Source organism: Trichoderma breve, chromosome 4 (genome assembly GCF_028502605.1).
Source record: "Trichoderma breve strain T069 chromosome 4, whole genome shotgun sequence".
Taxonomy (NCBI): domain Eukaryota; kingdom Fungi; phylum Ascomycota; class Sordariomycetes; order Hypocreales; family Hypocreaceae; genus Trichoderma; species Trichoderma breve.
The window spans coordinates 2,871,177-2,889,045 of NC_079235.1; the positions used below are offsets into that span (position 1 = coordinate 2,871,177).

The 17,869-nt window shown below is 49.5% G+C and overlaps 6 protein-coding genes across 6 annotated transcripts; 2 read left to right on the top strand and 4 right to left on the bottom strand.

The window, feature by feature from the left end:
• Nucleotides 1-1,757: 1,757 nt before the first annotated feature.
• Nucleotides 1,758-2,462, top strand: T069G_07122 (uncharacterized protein; the record flags this gene model as incomplete). Its single annotated transcript, XM_056174332.1, has 1 exon — nt 1,758-2,462. One exon carries the CDS (start codon nt 1,758-1,760, stop codon nt 2,460-2,462), a length of 705 nt encoding a protein of 234 aa, XP_056027911.1.
• A 2,369-nt stretch (nt 2,463-4,831) lies between these two features.
• T069G_07123 (catalase domain-containing protein) lies at nt 4,832-6,432 on the bottom strand (the record flags this gene model as incomplete). Its single annotated transcript, XM_056174333.1, has 2 exons — nt 4,832-6,150; nt 6,261-6,432. The coding sequence occupies 2 exons, from the start codon at nt 6,430-6,432 to the stop codon at nt 4,832-4,834; spliced, it is 1,491 nt and encodes a 496-aa protein (XP_056027912.1).
• Nucleotides 6,433-9,051: 2,619 nt separating this feature from the next.
• Nucleotides 9,052-9,865, bottom strand: T069G_07124 (ADP-ribosylation factor family domain-containing protein; the record flags this gene model as incomplete). The annotated part of the gene is made up of 5 exons (XM_056174334.1): nt 9,052-9,075; nt 9,153-9,476; nt 9,549-9,632; nt 9,690-9,728; nt 9,791-9,865. The coding sequence occupies 5 exons, from the start codon at nt 9,863-9,865 to the stop codon at nt 9,052-9,054; spliced, it is 546 nt and encodes a 181-aa protein (XP_056027913.1).
• A 2,337-nt stretch (nt 9,866-12,202) lies between these two features.
• T069G_07125 (skp1 family, dimerization domain-containing protein) lies at nt 12,203-12,906 on the bottom strand (the record flags this gene model as incomplete). Its single annotated transcript, XM_056174335.1, has 4 exons — nt 12,203-12,379; nt 12,438-12,608; nt 12,669-12,766; nt 12,837-12,906. 4 exons carry the CDS (start codon nt 12,904-12,906, stop codon nt 12,203-12,205), a joined length of 516 nt encoding a protein of 171 aa, XP_056027914.1.
• A 1,806-nt stretch (nt 12,907-14,712) lies between these two features.
• T069G_07126 (alg9-like mannosyltransferase family domain-containing protein) lies at nt 14,713-16,595 on the top strand (the record flags this gene model as incomplete). Its single annotated transcript, XM_056174336.1, has 4 exons — nt 14,713-14,821; nt 15,000-15,385; nt 15,460-15,581; nt 15,635-16,595. The coding sequence occupies 4 exons, from the start codon at nt 14,713-14,715 to the stop codon at nt 16,593-16,595; spliced, it is 1,578 nt and encodes a 525-aa protein (XP_056027915.1).
• A 302-nt stretch (nt 16,596-16,897) lies between these two features.
• Nucleotides 16,898-17,729, bottom strand: T069G_07127 (ribosomal protein l1p/L10e family domain-containing protein; the record flags this gene model as incomplete). The annotated part of the gene is made up of 3 exons (XM_056174337.1): nt 16,898-17,354; nt 17,423-17,600; nt 17,711-17,729. 3 exons carry the CDS (start codon nt 17,727-17,729, stop codon nt 16,898-16,900), a joined length of 654 nt encoding a protein of 217 aa, XP_056027916.1.
• Nucleotides 17,730-17,869: the final 140 nt, after the last annotated feature.

Genomic DNA, 17,869 nt, shown 5'->3' on the forward strand with positions numbered 1-17,869 from the left:
CGGCAGAGAGGCAGTGACGGAGGTGGAGCAGGTCACTTGTTGCTACTAACTGCGGCATGTGTATGTCGGTTTGTGCGAGTTGAGAGTAGCGCTGGGAGAGACGGGAGTTCAACTTGCTATTCTACTTAGTGGCTCCTACACCGGTACTAGACAGAGTTGGAGCACCGAGAAATACCTCGAGCCATGGAAGTCTAGGTCAGTTAGTAGCATGGACTACGACATATGGAGTACGAAGCAGCAATCCGAATCAATATCCAGTTCTATGCTTTTGCGGTTGGCGGCCGCTGCTCGCTCGGCGCTGGCGCCTTGGCCAGGTATTGATACGAGTGCCGTCACTAATAGCCCGTGAACCTTGTGCTCCGAGCTGCCGGTAAGTGGTAAATAGTATTTGATTTGATGTATTACATTGGGATTACACACACGACACGCAGGTATTGCTCGAGGTGGACGGGTGCCAACATGTGCAGATGCAGATGCAGATTACACTGAGATGACAACCACAACCCGAGTATTCGTAAACACCAGTACAGGGCAGGGCAAGCCAAGCTCACGGAGTACGCGGGAGGGCGGCTTTGGTACTCCCTACTCGTCGGCGTCATACTGCCGCGCTGCCTCGGCCAAGTAGGGGGTACATGCGTAATGCACCACCGCCATGATGCATTGCTTCGCTCTTTGGCCTGCAGCGAGGCCAGACGCACGCCTCAGGGGGGGTGTGTGGGAAGTGGGAGAAACAGGCCTGCAAAGCCGCGCCCGATGCTGGGACTGGGAAAAAACAAAACAAAAAAACGCCAGCGAGCGGGTACAGATGCAGATGCAGATGCAGCAGGCAGTCATGCCTGGCTGCTAGTCCGTTTCCCTCCATGCTAGCCAGGTAGTATTTAGACAGACCCGGAGCACCACCAGAGACAGAGATGGCCACTGACTGCCCTGACTGCAACCGCCAACCGCCGCTAACACTCAGCGCCCCCAGCGCTTGACTTAGTACCCGTCCTAACACACTCGACTTCTATATCTCCCCGCTCACACCCACCCGACCTCCTACTCCTACTCTTTCTTCCCTCCTCCCTCACGATCTTCTCGTCCGCCCTTCTCTTCTCTCTACCTGGGATTCGGCCGCTCAGCAGGTGATTCAGTCAGCTTGCCAAACTTGCGCCACTCCCTGCTCGGCACCGTCTCCTGGTTTCTTTTTCCTTTTCACCTTTTTGCCCTGCTCGTTATTGTGTGTGTGTGTCCTCGTCCTCCTTTGTTGCTTCGCTTTCCCCCCTTCTATTCGCCGCCACCATCTATTGCCGCTTCGTCCTTTCAAGATAAAGAAGCAACATCTCTCTCGCGCTTCGACGACGGTCTTATCTTACCCAGCTCTTTGACCTATAAGAGCCGTGTGCACTCGGGTTTTCTTACAACACCAACGCCGCATCAGTCTACCCTCATACGCCAATATGCCGGTTCAACTTCTGCCAGCGTCCGCCGCTGCTTTCGCCCCGAGGGCTTCCTCCGTCAATGTTGTCTTGGGCTCCAGGATCGAGCCGTGGCTTACACAGACGCTTAAGCGCATCAATCGGGTGAAGCGACCCCTCAACAGCGTACCTCAGCACCAGCGATGCCTCACCGAGACACTGTCATCACCAAACGCCATCTGGACCCTCGCCTCATTAATGTTTCCCAAGCTGCCCCAAGCCGAGATGCCCGAGGACCCCATGGAGCACCTCTTCAGCCACCAGCTCATCCACATCGAGGCCTACATCGTCCACGTCGACATGGTCCTGCGCAACGAGGTCGCCTACAAGCTCACCGTCGAGACTATTGACGCCCTTGTCGAGTATCACAAGGAGATCCACTGCGTCGACGCAAAGGCCAACACCTACGACTGGTCCGAGAAGGAGCAGCAGTGCAAGAAGCTGCACGAGGACTTTGTGCAGGCCATCAACAAGTTCGTCTTCCGCACACATGTCTCTGCTCTCGAGGGTCTCGAGGAGGAGGGTGCTGGCGAGCTACTCAATGGAAAGAGCGAAGAGGTCAAGGCGAACCTCATGAACCTCATGAAGCCGCTTCTGCCTCCCCCGCCAAGGGTTGTCGAGGTCATTCGACAGCCACCTCTGCTGCCCAGCTCTCCCATCGCCAACATGTGGACACAGGCTCCCCCTCACATCATCCCCGCTGCTGTTGAGCCCTGGCAGGTGCTGCCCTCAAGTCCCAGCGTGACTTCATCCGTCGACTCGAGCAACACTCCTCTCTGGGCCAACATGGGCATGAGTGATGTCCAGCTGCCTTCTCCTACTCCTTCGTTTAGCCTTCCGCAGTCTACTGCCGAGCTCTTCTACAGCCCGCCAATCATGGCACCCATTCCAGCTCTCCCATTGCCGAGCGTATATGCGCCCTCGCAGTGCGGTGTAAGTCTGGGCATGGGCATCGGTGGCTTTGGCGGCTGGGATCGCTACCAGGAGTATGCCACGATAATGTGAAGTTGCAGTCCCGCAACCGACAATCGACTTCTTAATAATGTCCCGCTAACCAGCCCGCGGTTACGGGGCCCCCTTTTCTCTCAGAGACAAAAAGCACTCGAGTCATTATCTTCTCAGCGGCATAGACATTCATGTCAGGGCATATAGGCGTTTTGTTGCATCAGGAACGGAGTTCGAATACCTCAACCAAATATTCTTTCCAGGAAATACCCCTAATCATTTCCTCTTTTTTCCTTTCTTTTCTTTTTCTTTTCTTTTTTTCATTGATCCCCTTTTCGTTTTTGCTATCGGCGACACAGCAAGCGTGTACAATGGTTTCGAATCTAGTTCCTCGTTGAAAGTCCAGGAAACATCATCATCCGTCGCGTCATAGCCGCTAGCTCGGCATTTTCTTTTGGGCTTTTGTTTTTTCTTTACATTATACCACCAACATGGCTGGATCCGAGGCGGACAATCTGGATGCGTTTTCAACTTCGGGCGGGGACTCTTTTCTTCGGCACAGACGCCAGCGGCTTGCGACATTCTCTTCTACATTTCCTTGTTCTTGTTTTCTGGTACCATTGGGTTAAAGATAAGAGGCTACTGCAGCAATGCACAACAATCGGCTCGGCCCGAAACCTCCATTGGATTTGATTCCTACACTTTCTTTTCTTGTCCGCTTTCTTTACTTGCCACGGGGCAGCAAAGAAGCAGATTTTTCTTTTTTCTTTGGAAGATCTCCCTCTCGGATGCGTTGCCTGGGATTCGTTTCTCAGGCCGCTCTTTAGGTGTCTTTCCTTATCCTGTCTTGCGTAATGATGCTTCACGAAACATTTTGACGACGACATGAATGAGTTACGAATAACCTCACGAGTATGCGATACGATTATTGAATACATGGGAGGCTTAATTTCTTCAGCTAGATGCTGAGATTGGACGCCTTCTCTTCGGATCAAGTACTCATATTACGAAAGCGGTTTTATTCGACTCAACGATCTGTTTCCAATATTGACTGACTGGATTTGAACTGGATTTCAAATCAGTCGGCAACATTTCTTGGAACAACGTCAAACCAACTATTACGCATTACGATCATGGCGCTCAAATATCTGGAATATTTTGGCACATGCGGACACTGGTTGTTGACAGGGGTGTACACGTCCGCGGGCAAGTCCACGCGGACTGTTGATGACTGGAAAGACGATGATAGGGTGGGTTTCATACCTTGTCTCTGCTGTGCAGCGATGAGTGTATGACCACTTCCAATCCACCGTTTTGCCACGATATTTCCCAGCCAAGACTGCTATTGACCTTTCCACCTCACATGTTCATACCGGGTACCTGTACAACACGCCGAGGGGCACAGCCAAATAGGACATGTTCATTTGGTCTCTTGACCTAGAATGACGTCCTAGAGGCTGGCACGAGGCGAAGAGTTGTACACCCTTTTTGTTTCATTCAACAAAGGCTTGTTGAGGTGGCCTGGGGAATATTGTGGCAAACATTTTGTAGCTCATCTCTCTACCACCCCACTTCCGCTTCGAGCTTGCTACTTCAGACAGACCGGATCTGGCTGAGAGGGCCTCGAAGCTGTTGTGGTGCAATGTCAAGTGAGTGAGCTGAGGCTGTTGGCAAAGCTGTGCTTTGTTAACATGCCTCCTCACTCCTGGGTCCTCCCGCTGGGAACGGGAGGGCGCTTGGGATTGCTTAGAGATGCTGGATAAACTCAAGTGTGCGAGAGAAAAAATTATGAAAAAGGATAAAACCACTTACAAAAAAAAATTAGGCAGTAAACAGATGAGGACAAATGGCCTCTTCGCCCTGGTGGCGGAGATGGCTTCGCACGCAATGTAGCGCACTGCTTGGAAAAGGGTCCCTGCTCGTTCTCTTGTCGTTGGCAGTACTACTAGGTAGTTAATTTAAACTTGAAAAAAAATTTCGGGTGGCATCGCTCTCTTTCTTGTCTGTATAAGTGATATTAATATGCTTTGATTCTTTCCATGTCTTTTCCACATCTACAAAGACGCAGAACTCAATCGACCATAGTAGACGCTCATAATGAAAGATGTCTGTTTATGACGGACGAAACAATTCTTGTTGAATACTTACACATTTTTTCGAGATAGAGATAAACGTCCATGAAAGTCGCATTGTAGACATGCTTTTTCACTACCTAGTAAGTCTTTACATCTGGGTCATTACAAAGAAGTTTTTAACCTGTGCGTTTCTCGGTCTTGTTCTAACCTTGATTTACACGTATAAGCATGCACACGTGTTTCAATTTACAATTCAACTGCATTCTGTAATCTTGAATAAAAAAAATCCATATCTGTTCATTTCTTGATGGCTAAATAGTTCAACTTTATTATTTTTTGTCAGGCATATTCTGCTTATTTGACAAGTTTCTCTGTCTGCTCCTTAATGGAGTTGCCCAAATCAGCATCCACTCTTGAGAACATCTCGTAGGTTCTGGTACGGGTGTCCTGATGAGCGGCAGCAAGATGGCCTGAAACGTTTGAGATAAAGTTCTCCTGCTGGCCAGGGGTACGGCCGAGCACATCCCAGAGACCCTTTGCTTGCACGAAATCATCATCATTGACTTCCTGGAAGAGCTCATGGACGGCAGCGCCGGACCACGACTCATGAGTGACGGTAGGCTTGACGGCCTTGTAAGTCAGCTGCCTGTAGGAGCTAGGATAGTTAGGATTGGCACCATAGTTGCCATTGATGGCCATGGCGCCATCTCGCTGGAAGGGGTTGAATGCCTTGAGAGGCGCATTAACAGGAATTTGCTGATAATTGGTGCCCAGACGGTGGCGATGAGTGTCGGGGTACGAGAACAGTCGAGACTGCAACACAGGGTCGATGGAAGGCTCAACACCAGGCACTAAGTGAGAGGGAGAGAAAGCAACCTGCTCAATCTCGGCGAAGTAGTTTTCGGGGTTTTTGTTGAGAGTAAGTTTGCCAATGGGCCTCAGAGGCACGTCCTTCTGAGGCCAAACCTTGGTCAAATCAAAAATGTTCCACTTGAACTTCTCAGCCTCCTCAGGGGTGAGAACCTGGACATAGACGGTCCAGCTGGGATACTCTCCCTTCTGAATAGACTCAAAGAGATCTTGAGTATTCCAGTCTGGGTTCTCGGCAGACATCTTGGCAGCCTCTTCACCAGTAAACGTCTTAATGCCCTGATCAGTCTTGAGGTGGACCTGAGTATAGACAAAAGATCCATCAGGCTTAGTCCACTTGTGGGTGTGGCCTGAGTATCCGTTCATGTGTCTGAATGAGTAGGGAGTGCCTCGGTCAGAGAACAGGGTCATGACCTGATGGATAGCCTCTTGGTGGGTGGAGAGGTAATCCCAGAACATGGTAGCATCCTTAAGGTTTGTTTGTGGGTTTCGCTTCTGGGTATGGATGAAGAGCGGGAACTTGGTAGGATCCCGGATGAAGAAGACCGGGGTATTGTTGTATACCCAGTCCCAGTTGCCCTCCTCTGTGTAGAACTTGATGGCAAAGCCACGAGGATCACGAGCAGTGTCGGCTGAACCCTTCTCACCGCCGACGGTTGAGAAGCGGACAATGCAGTTGGTTTTCTTGCCGACAGTGTCGAACATGTTGATGGAGGAGAGGTCGCTGGTATCATGGGTGACCTCAAATACGCCATATGCGCCAGCACCCTTTGCATGGACGACACGTTCAGGAATACGCTCGCCTAGATATACAACATTAGCCGTGCCATGACTTGGGGATGGGTTGGGGTAGAGGCCAAGATCGAGTATGGAGTCGTCGGTAAAGAGGCGAAGAAGACAGAGGAACACGTACGGTCAAAGTGGGCGAGGGTATCGATCAAGTGAAAGTCCTGGAGCAGCAGAGGTCCAATGGTACCGGGTCGTTGCCAGCCCTCAGGGTTGTCAATGGGAGCACCATTGGAGGTGGTGTACACTGGCTTCTCATTGTACCTGAAGGTGGACGCCGGCGTGTCGTTGGCACCCATTATGGCGGCTGGATATCTCGAAACGAGTACTGAGAGATGAAGCGTTAGATAGCTGATCAATGGATGGGAGATGATTGATATGGCATGTGATAGGAAGCTTACCTATGTATCTGATGGATATGGGAGCAGAGCTCACGTGGTCAAGGTATGATATACCAGAGAAGAAGAAATGTAGAGAGGCACGGGGCAAGGCAGGAGCTGAGGAGGGGCTGGACGAGACTGCCTCTTTATAGCTGAGCGGCAGTCGAGGAGAGCGTAGTGGTGGGGTGACCGAGCCCGATGTAAGACGAGGCAAGTGCAGGAGAAGCGAATTCATGCGTCAATGGCCGAACAAAGCTTGCTGTATGGTTGAGATGGCGGGAGCGTACATGGACCCTCCCTCCTTCCCCTCCTCCCTCCTGCCTCCAGCCTCAACGATTTGCTTGTGCTTGCCCTACATGATTATTACCATGACTATTAGCTTAGTAGGGATCTGAACTCGGCAACTAGACGCCTAGATTGGCAATTGCCAGCGAGGTAGCAACTACCGGTGCTATCTGCTGCTGTTTACTACTACTATTGCGCCCGGCCTTCCTACAGGACTTGCGTGCCTGACCTAGTTAATTCCATTCCTTGCCCACTTCATGGCCTCCCAAAATTACCTACGTCAGTGCCTGCCCATCGCGGGGCAATGGATAACAAGCGTTGCAGGTACCCAATCCTGCTAACACACGCATACGAGGTACATCGCTTGCGGTGGAAGCAAGAGCCGGCTCCATCCTTCCCCGCTGGGATTGCCCGAAGTGGACCGCTTCCTAGCCAATAACAGGGCCCCGAAAAGAAAGCCGGAGCGGTTCACTTGTCCCGGAGCGGAGCACGGGCCTCTGGAGCTGTGCGAACCACCTGAACCTCTCAAGGTCCTTTCGAGGCCAGACACGGCGTCACTAACTGTGTTTGTGCCCTGGCCCGTCAAGAGAGGCTGCGCCGATATCAAATTCCACTTCCCTGCTTTCACCCAGCAATTTATCCTTTAGCCCTTGAAGGCCGTATTAAATGTTGACAGCTCAATGTCTCAATGTCTCTGACGTCTCGTTCCACTATTAGCAGCACACCTCGCTCGCTTGGTCCTGTTCTTGACCCCCCCGGCTTGAACTCAACCACGCAAGCTGCAGTGCCTGTCTATCATCTAGAATACATGTCTGTTCATTCATGAGTCAGAGTGATGATGTCGTCCATTATACCAGCTTCTGGAGCGGGGTTTCGGCTTGGTCTTCTCCCGCAACTACCGCAACTGCCGCCTGTTATCACCCCATTTCTCTTCCATCTTGGTTATTTCAAATTGGGTCTCCCTGCAGCGGATGGTGGGCACTAACAATGGAACGAATGGCTTCACTCAGCCGGGATGGGATGATGGCGCGCCTCGCGTCGGTGTCCGAGGGTCTGGACGCGTGGTCACCTGCCCTGTCATTCTCTTAGTGCCTGGGTGGTTACTAACTACAATAATCACAATGCCATGGCGGAATTGTTCTAGTTGCTGACTTGATTTACGTTATTAAGGTGATACTCGCTGCATCTAACGACTACGAACCCGGAGTTATTTTACCCGTATGAACTGATATCTGGCCACTGGATTTTTCACACCAAACGGCTCTCATGCCCACCCTATGGCCAGTAGTCGTCCAAAAGGGACACCGACCGACAAACATCCTTTCTATCATCCGATGAGTTACCGACGGGTTTTCAAGGTCAACTACACTTATGAAGTAAGCAATGACAAAATCCCTCTCTTTATCCCTCTGCCAGTCTAGTTTACAGAATAACCTATGTGACACCAAAATCTCATCTGCCGCCAATTTGTGTGAAAACTAGACTTGGTATCTCCGCTCCACCCCATGTAGTCCGAGGTCCGAATACCCTTGTTTTATACACGATTTTATCGTATTGAGAACCTCTTGACTGGCATTCCTGGTGTCCACTTCTTTGTACTCTCTTCACACCCTCTTTTCTATGCGTCTTAAATACTTCTTCTTCCGGTCGGATCCGTTGAGGGTAGCCGTCGTAATCCGAGAGGACTATTGATCATGATATGTGGGTTCTAAAGGCATATGACTTGCGCCTCAGTAAGGAACTGCCGCATTGCTGGCCATTTACAGGTACTTCTGGATGCCCCGGCTCATGTTTGATCAGATTCGACATATCCATATCAGTACATACAATGCGGGTCTCCAAATAAGGCTGATGTGGCGTGCCGCGTGGCAGCGCTGCTGTTAATACGAGACTACGAGCGATTTGATAACCAAACTCGGGATTCAAAGACCGAGACCAATGTTGAGAATCGAAGCAGGATACTGGTACAGGTATCCCAAGTCTAAAATTAAATGATAGTACTGTTCATATTGCCACCATCCGTATGATTGTCTTCTCCAAAAACCTATCGTCCGTCCATTAGATAGGTGAGTATGCTGTTCATTGCACATCTTTCTCCTCCCTGACCCAGGCGTATCGTTGTCCTCTCAGATACGACGAAACCCGACCGTCGTTGCCATCGTCTTATCATTTGTTGTACAAGATTGCGTTTTGATATTGAAAGGAAAAGTCTCATTGAATTCTCCTTCATTGATTTTTATAAGGTTTTTGTGTCTAGTTGTCTTGGTTGACGGTTTGCTAAAGTAGACGTTTGTTGTTAGTCGTTTCGGTATTCTCCCCCCGAGATGCATCGATCGCCAGGAACATAAACTTACCACCAGCCAATCCATGCCCTCGTTCACACCACTGCCGTCGACTGCCGAACAGGCCATGATGCTCCAATTTCGGTCCCGCAGTTCGCCCAGCTGCAGCGCTTCCGAGATCTCTCCCGCTCCCTTGGCGCCGGGTTGGTCCTGTTTGTTGGCAAACACCAGCAGAGCCGCATCCTTGAGCTCTTCTTCGTTCAGCATAGCCGATAGCTCCTCTGCTGCGGTTTGTAATCGGTCGATATCGGTCGAGTCGACGACGAAAATAACGGCAGCGGTGTTGGCATAGTAACACCGCCAGTAGGGCCTGATGCTTGTCTGACCACCCAGATCCTGGAAACATGACTGTTAGCAAGATGTCGACTTTCCACTTTCCTACGCGTTTCCCGTTGCATATATCCATACCCAAACATTAAAATTGAGGTTCTTGTACGTGACTGATTCCACGTTGAATCCGATCGTTGGTATCGTCGTGACAACTTCTCCGATCTGATCCCCTCTAAGTCAGCACGTGGTCAAAAAATATGGCAGCTATTGGAATCGTACCTTCAGTCTGTATAAGAGCGTTGTTTTACCAGCATTGTCCTGTTGAAACCGACGTATTAGCATCCCGGCATCGAACCCAAGGCAAGCGCACGACGTCATACCAAGCCCAAGATAAGAATTCTGATCTCCTTCTTTGCAAAGACCAAGTTGGTCAGCCATGACATTCCAGCACCCATCTTTTACTATGAAGCTCAAGGTCCTCTGCGGTATGCCGTGTGTTCCGTCGTTGGTAGATGTATTGTTTCGCGTTCTACCTCGCGCCCAAGTGGTTTTGACGCAGTTGTTGACGGGACCGGGCTCTCGCGGGACACCAGGAAGAAATGCCAAGAATCAAAACAAGAATATGAAAAAGCGAAATAAACCGGCAGAAATAATTTTGATTATATGTCGCGTGTAGATCGCAAAGGTCGTGGCAAAAGGGTTTCGATGTGGAATGGAACGTTATTAATTACAAACTGTCCCCTATTCCGGAGTCTCCAACGCCCATCTGCAGCTATCTTGGCAGGCGTTTGTTAGAAGGGCGATTGTCCTTCCGAACCGCGGCCTCTGGTTGGTCCACGCGCTAGACAAAAACTTAAGGCTAATCTCACGCAGCCTCACATCACTTGACCTATTTCCGCTGCCTTAATTGGGTGCGGCAGTCCATTGCTGATGAGAGCTTCTATTACTGTATCATAGTCGAAAGAATAGACACGGTATATTGAACACTATGTATAGAAAAAGAAAAATCAAGAGAATTGAAAGATGAAACTATACCATGATATCAGATCTCTGAATGTTTTTTTCAGACATGGCTCTGCGCCTGTGCTACACTAATGCGCGGAGATCCCGTCCAGCTTATTTTGTCACCCCCTCATAGCCTTATTAGGTAATGCCCCTCGAGATGCTTCCAGCGATTTAGATTCATCAGCCGCGTTTTCTGCCTGAGGAACAAATTTAGCCCGCGCCACACGCCGCACCAGCCACAAACCCACCATTCTCTTCTCCTCTAGGGCTTTACGCCCTCGGGTGCGGGTCGCAAAATCTACTATCATTCTCAACATCACGAAAATCGTCATCATCACCAGACTCGATACGCAAGGTCAATACGATGGCGGTATGCAGCCCCTTCCCGCAGGTTTTATCAAAGAGCCGTTGTCCCTGAAGAAGTGAATTTCGATTTTGACGCAGCCTCTATTTCGGGTCCCTGCGGTCCAACCAGTTTGCTGGCGTCGAAGGAGAAAAACGCAAAGATGGGCTCGATTCTGAAGAGGAAGCCAAATCGCTGACGAGCAATGATTCTCTAGAGCCACAAGACATTCCGAACCAAGCAGAAGCTGGCCAAGGCCCAGAAGCAGAACCGCCCGGTTCCGCAATGGATTCGCCTTCGCACTGGCAACACAATCCGGTGCGTGCAAATTTCCCAGAAACGAAGACACCTCTCGAGAAATTATCCATACGATTTCCGATCGCTTCAGCCTCTTTCCCGCACAAACCCATCGCTCTCCTTTCCTACACATGACACCGATGAATTTTTTTCATCACCCAAATCTTCACATGCCACAAAGTACTAACTGGTTGTGCCCGTATAGCTACAACGCCAAGAGAAGGCACTGGAGAAAGACTCGCCTGGGCATCTAAGCGATTTCGCCCAATCACCTGGCATTCCCGACCCTCTTGCACCGACGGTACCGACGTCTGGTTTCTTTGGCATGGTTTCGCGGTGAAATAGTGGCGGATGGCGTAAAAGAAAAAGATTTTTTATCGTCTTTACGGCGTGTGGGGGAGGGAGGATGCAGACGCAATGGAATGGGCACGGTTGCCTGATTTCTCGATTCTTGATATTGCTTCATGTCACGGTCGGTCATAGGGAAAGGAATGAACCTATTTTGATGTCCATTTTGCTTTTTACCCGAGGATCAAGTTTCCTTTTTCTTTCTAAACATGGTGCTCATGCCACGACTCCTACTCGCTACGTGAGTGAACGACAAAGCCAATTCACTTCTGTGCCATCAAAAGCTCCAACCTCGACTATTTGCCCCAAGGAATGGTATTTGGATGTTGGAAAGTGAACAAGATGAGAATTAATGTGTCCGACTTTTCCGATGTGCTGCTTGGATGGAGATAATTACAAAGGATCGTGAACTCAATGCTGCTGTCATGCCCAACTCGTTTCTTCAGATCTCACCGAGTCCATTTCGTAAATGAGAAGTAAGGTATAAATAAAAGTCACCTAGAATTCAACTCAACGCGGTGTCTGTAACGTGTCTTTTAATCGTAATGAATAAGCTTCCCCAGCTCATAATAAGTGCTCGATGTTGGTCAATCTACAGCCGAGCCCCGCGAATATGCCCCAAAACGAGATACCAGTTAAAAAAGCAAAAGAAAAAAAAGGAACCCGATAGCCCTATCATTTAAGTCCCATCAACGCCGTAGGTTACTCTATAAAACAGCCCTGGAAGGAACCAGGTTCACGCTGCTGCTCTCCACTGAACAAGAGGAAGAGTTAAGAGACACCCATAGTAGACCATTATTTATCGGTCCTCGGCCCATTCGTTCTCACGGCGAATTTGCTCCTCCTCCTCGGCTGAGAAATCGTTTGTGATGTTGAAAGTCTTGCGGATCTCTTCGGGGGACTTGCCCTTGATCATGTTTGCCACGGTCTTACAGCCCACATCCAAGAGCGGCTTAATGTCAAGGAAGTTTGAGGCCTAGATTCACGGTTAGTTGGGAGCCCAGATGTTCATCCGTAAAGAAGGCGCGACATACCAAGATGATCTCGAAAAGCATTTCCTGGTCAACCTGCATAAACTTCTGGTCCCACTCCTCGATATCAGTGGTCTTCTTGCGGGCATCCGACTCGTCATCGGGAGCGGCGACGGGGTCGTTGCGGTGGTGCTCGCACCACTCGACGACCTTTCGCAGCACTGCCTCGTTCACCTGCCGCGTCTCTGTCAGTAATATTCCAGGGCGATCCAATGTGCAAGGATTCAAACTTACGTTGGGGATGGGAATTGGGTTCTCAGGGCTGACGTCGGCACCGCCCAAATCCTCCAACATGTTCTTCAAGAGCATGGATCGCTCAACGACGGCGCGGTCTAGCACCAAGAGTCAATCACAGAGAAACATAGGAAATAGATAGAATGTCCAGAATGAGGCGAATCATACCGACTTCCATGGTCGCGTTGTCGTTGGAGACCAACCAGATCTTCTGGGACGCAGGCTTTGCTTCCGCCATTGTGATGATGGGACGATGATGCTTTGATTGAGTAGAAGCTTGTCGGCTAGGCGGAACAATATTAGAGATCGATGCGGAAAGCTTGCACGGGAGGCGGTAAGCTTGTAGCTGAGGTTGTTGATGCGGGTGTTTTGGGAGAGCGGCAGGAAAGCAGGGAGAAGAAAGGTTGATATACGCTGAATCCTGACTCCTAGGCACGGATCCGAGTGGCAGGCAATCGCTTCTAGAGTTCTGCGGGGTTCTGCTGGCAAAAAAGGGTACGTACCGATTACTGCGTGTTGGCTGATGAAAGAGCGTGCCACCAAAGCTTCAATTGGGCAGGGCTTTGGGTGCGGTGGCGTTTGGAAGGGCGGCTTGAGTTTCCGAAATTGTCGATGTGAAAGAGCAAAAGCAAAAGAGAAATATGTGCAGTTAAGGAGCTGAGCTTTATTCTTTGCCTTTGTATATATAATGTTATGATAGATATTTTTAGAAAGCTTTTTTTCAGCCACCAGCTTTTTACTCGGGGTATACTTGGTGTTCACTGGTGCCTGCGCTCGGCACCTCTAGTACATCAAGGTACCAGGCAACACTTCCAAGGTTCCGAATTCTTTCATCAAAATCTCAAGGGGACCACCTGAAATGTATACTACATTGAACTTGCCTTTCTTTTGATCCTCCGTGGTGCAAAAAAGTTATCTTTGTCCACATTGAATAAAACAATATGGAGGCTGATATGTACCTGTCTTTCAACCGAAGAACAATTCACAGCATCGCCTTCCGTTAAGTATTCCATCATGCCCAGACCACTTTGGGAGGCAAAGGAAGACAGCTCTTCATTCATTTGCTTTTCATGTTTCTCTTTATCAGTCACCCTTTGTAATGTATTGTGCAAGGAAAATGCCCGTGTCATGGTTTACTATCCCCACCAGAGTCACCTACGAACCCTAACCTCCATCATGAAAGTCGTTAGGTAGGTAGGCACAAGCCTCACGCTGGTCGAGTATGAGCAACTCCCGGCGTGACTAAGTTTCCATCCACCGGCGCTAAAGAAGGCTGCAAAGCGCCCTTACAAGTGCCGTGCGTCTGTTGTCTTTTCACGTGATTGCGATGGTGGTGAGCATGGAAAAAAGAAAAGAGAGAGAGAGACAGAAAGAGAGACAGAGATTGTTCTTTCATGCTGCGCTTTGACGCATTGACGGCCATTAATACCGCTGAAACACTTTAGGTGGCCCGTCGCCTTTGTTCACTGGCCAAAAGCCGTGATTACGAAAGCAGCATTGCCGGCTTAGGGAAGGAAAAATGAGGTCATGCCCCTTATTCTCATGTCAAGGCACACACACCCTTCAGGTCTCAGCCAGCAGGTCATCAGCCTCGTCTGACCACCTGTTCCATTTTAGCAGCATTTCTCAACAGCCCTCTGGCGCGTCTTAGACTCTCCACGCGTTTGGCAAAGTTGCTTCACTTCTTGGTTCCTTCTTTCGACAACCTACGCCCTTTTTTTTCTTCGCTGTTTATAGAGCTCGCAGCATAGCTTTTTTTGTCTTGTCGCTTTGCGTTTGGAGCCTCGTCTGCAGCCTCCCTTCTTTGTCCCTATCACGCCTAGAAGATTCTAATCAACTTTCTCCTATTGTTATGGTACTACCACACCACTCGTAATTCTCAGCTATCAACGGGTTTTCTTCTTTCTTCTTCTCAGCCAGTCTGCTAGCAAGCGCGCACCACAGCTTTCCCGATTTGCTCATGTCTTTTTTCTCGCCATCGGCCTTTTCTTTCGCTCATGCTTGCTCCACCAACACCTTCTTCTAAGCAGTCAGCCAGAATAAGATGTGGCGGCGCACTCATCTTCTCCTAGTTCTCATCAGACTCTATTTTGCTCTGTCCCCCAGTTATCTTCACCCTGATGAGAACTTTCAAGGGCCGGAAGTGATTGCTGGTACGTATCCGGGCGTCGTGTAATATTTCAGCACCTTTTAAGGAAGCCTCGGGTTTTGGAGCCCATGCAGCCAGTTAGATCATATCCAGAGGGATTTATTACGGGCTTCTGATTTACTCAAAACTGAGCTTCTTATGTAACTATTCTCAGTGGCTAATCGAATATCTGCTGTATACAGGCCAGATCTTTAGTTACCCTGTCCGGCATACATGGGAATTCACTAGCGAGACCCCCATTCGGAGTGTCTTTCCGCTATGGCCTGTCTATGGCCTGCCCATGCTTTTGCTCCGCTGGCTTTGGATTGGTAACGGGCAAGATGGCGATGTTCCCCCTATCGCCGTCTTCTGGACGTTGAGGTGTCTCATGTTTCTGTTAAGCTTTGTGCTGGAAGATTGGGCTCTTGACGAGCAAATCGCTTCAATTCGCGATCGCCGCATTGCTGTTCTTCTCGTGGCGTCGTCCTATGTCACCTGGACTTTCCAAACGCATACATTCTCCAACTCGATTGAGACCTTGGCGGTCTTGTGGAGCTTGGTATTGATACAGCGCATCCTGGCTCCTCATGTAAGCTTCACAGCTGTCTATCCTGCGTATATGTTTATCCTCTCGATCTCATGCTAACACATCATCGGGAACAGTCCTCGATCTTGTCCTCGGTGGTCCTGGGCATGGTTGTTGTGTTTGGCATCTTCAACCGCGTTACTTTCCCAGCTTTTCTAATACTACCTGGACTTACGTTGATACCTCATTTTGCGAAGAAGTGCGTCCCGATTCTATGCATACCTTTTAGACGACAAGTATTAACTTATCTAGTCTTTTTTCGTTGGCGGCCCTGGTTTTGGCTGCCCTTACTACTGCTTTAATTGCCATTGTCATCGATACCGCTTTTTACGCTCCAGGTCCTATTAGTTGGTCCGATCTCATCGCCAACCCGGTCATCACTCCTCTAAACAACCTGATATATAATTCGAATCCTGAAAACCTTGCTCTTCATGGCCTACATCCCTGGTACCAACATCTCCTCGGAAACTTACCGCAGCTCATTGGGCCTGCAGTCGCGTTAGTGTTCTTGCAACTTCGTGTATCCCTGAGGAATGTATCCCTGGAGAATGTAAACCTGAGGGTGTGGTCAGCTGTTTCCGGAATTGTCATACTGTCTTTCATTAAACATCAAGAAGCGCGGTTTCTTCTTCCAGCTGTACCACTCATCCTATCATCTGTGCGGTTGCCGGGAAGTCGAACTCTTCGTCGAACGTGGACTGCGATTTGGGTGATATTCAATATCTTCTTTGGTGTGCTTATGGGGACATATCATCAGGGCGGTATTGTCCCTGGGCAAGTATTCATGAGCAAACAACCCGACGCCACAAATGCCATATGGTGGAAAACATACCCTCCTCCGATCTGGCTCCTCAACGGCAAGAATGAGGTTTTGACCACCAAGGATGTCATGGGAATCAAGGGCGAAGTTTTGTTGGAACAGTTGGCCGAGTTGGCTACCTGTGATACTCCTGCAGACCGACGCAATACGGAGTATTTAAAAGAGAAGAACGGGACTTACTTAATCGCGCCTGCATCAGCCACTTGGCTGGACCCTTATCTTCCCAACAAGGGGCTAGAAGGATTGCGATTCCGAGAAGTGTGGCGTTACAGGAACCATCTCAACTTGGATGATTTAGATTTTGGAGATGACGGAGTCTGGAATACCCTGTCTAGAGTCATTGGTCGTCGAGGGCTTGTTGCCTGGCGAGTTACTAAAAGCTGTGGGTTATAGAGCTAGCATCCCCGGCATAATCTTATTTAAAGAAATAATATGAATAAAGTAAAAAGCATTAGATAATCATGTATGACCTTTGAGTGTGCTAGGCTTGATATGAATATTGTCATATCATAGAATCACAACACTCGCAATCATAACTACGATCAAGATTGTACAGTCACCAGGAAATTTCGAAGTAAAAAAAAAAAAAAAAGGCCCTTATTATTGTTTGAGACTTAAACTATGGTATCCCACACGGCGTGCATAATTATTATTACTTGACGCCTCAAACAGAGCCAAGAAGTGCCACGACCAGTTTAGTAGAGGCGCTTGGGAGGAGACATGGAAGCCTTGATGGTAAGGCTTCCAACGTTCTGCCAGCCCTTCTTCAAGAGAGAGACCAGGTAGTTGATGGCAAGCATGATGTTGCCAACAAGCTGCTCCTGCTCCATACCGACGTTGCCGACGGCGACACCCATGCAGAGAACCTTCTTGAGCTGGAACTTGATGGTGGACTTGACCTCGTTGATCTTGCCAGTCAGGTCATCAGCGTGGGAGACGGGAGTAGGGAACTTTCCGGCCTTGGAGAGACCAGGACCCAGGAGACGGGGAATCTGCTTGATGAGAGCTTCGGAAGCAATGAAGGCATCGTACTTGCGAGCAAGCTTCTTGATGAGCTTCTTGTTCTTGTTCAGCTTCTTCAAGTCATCAGCCGACATGGCGTCAACACCACCGTGCTTGGCACGATCGAGATCGTGCTGGTCACCGAGGATGCTACAGAAATTCCGAGTCAGTACTCCAGCATCGATTTTTTTTCGTCGTCGGGAGTGTCGGGGTCATACCAGATGGCCATGTTGGGGCGGGGGATGGAAGGCAGGCGGATGGTGCCAGAGAAACGCTTGTCACGCTGAGGGTCATAGTTCTTGAGGCCGATCTGGAGCTCGACGGTCTCGAGGAAGTTGCGCTTCTTGGTCTCGTTGGAGTACTCAAGGAGCTCTCCGACTTGAGTCCGGACGTTGGCTGTGCGGGCGGTCAGCACGGTGCAAAAATTGACATCGAGTTGTAGTGAGTCATCTCATCCATCGATGGGGATAGATGAACATGAGCGACTCTCCTAGGTGAAGACATACCGACTGAAATCTTAGACATTTTGGCAGTCTCCCAATAGAACAATCGTATCTAATGGTAATCAGGACGTGGGGTTGTTGTTGATGTTTCCGGAATCGAGAAGTATGGGGGCCCTCGAGGATTTTTATCTAACTCTGGTGGAGCGGGATTTCGCTGTGGGG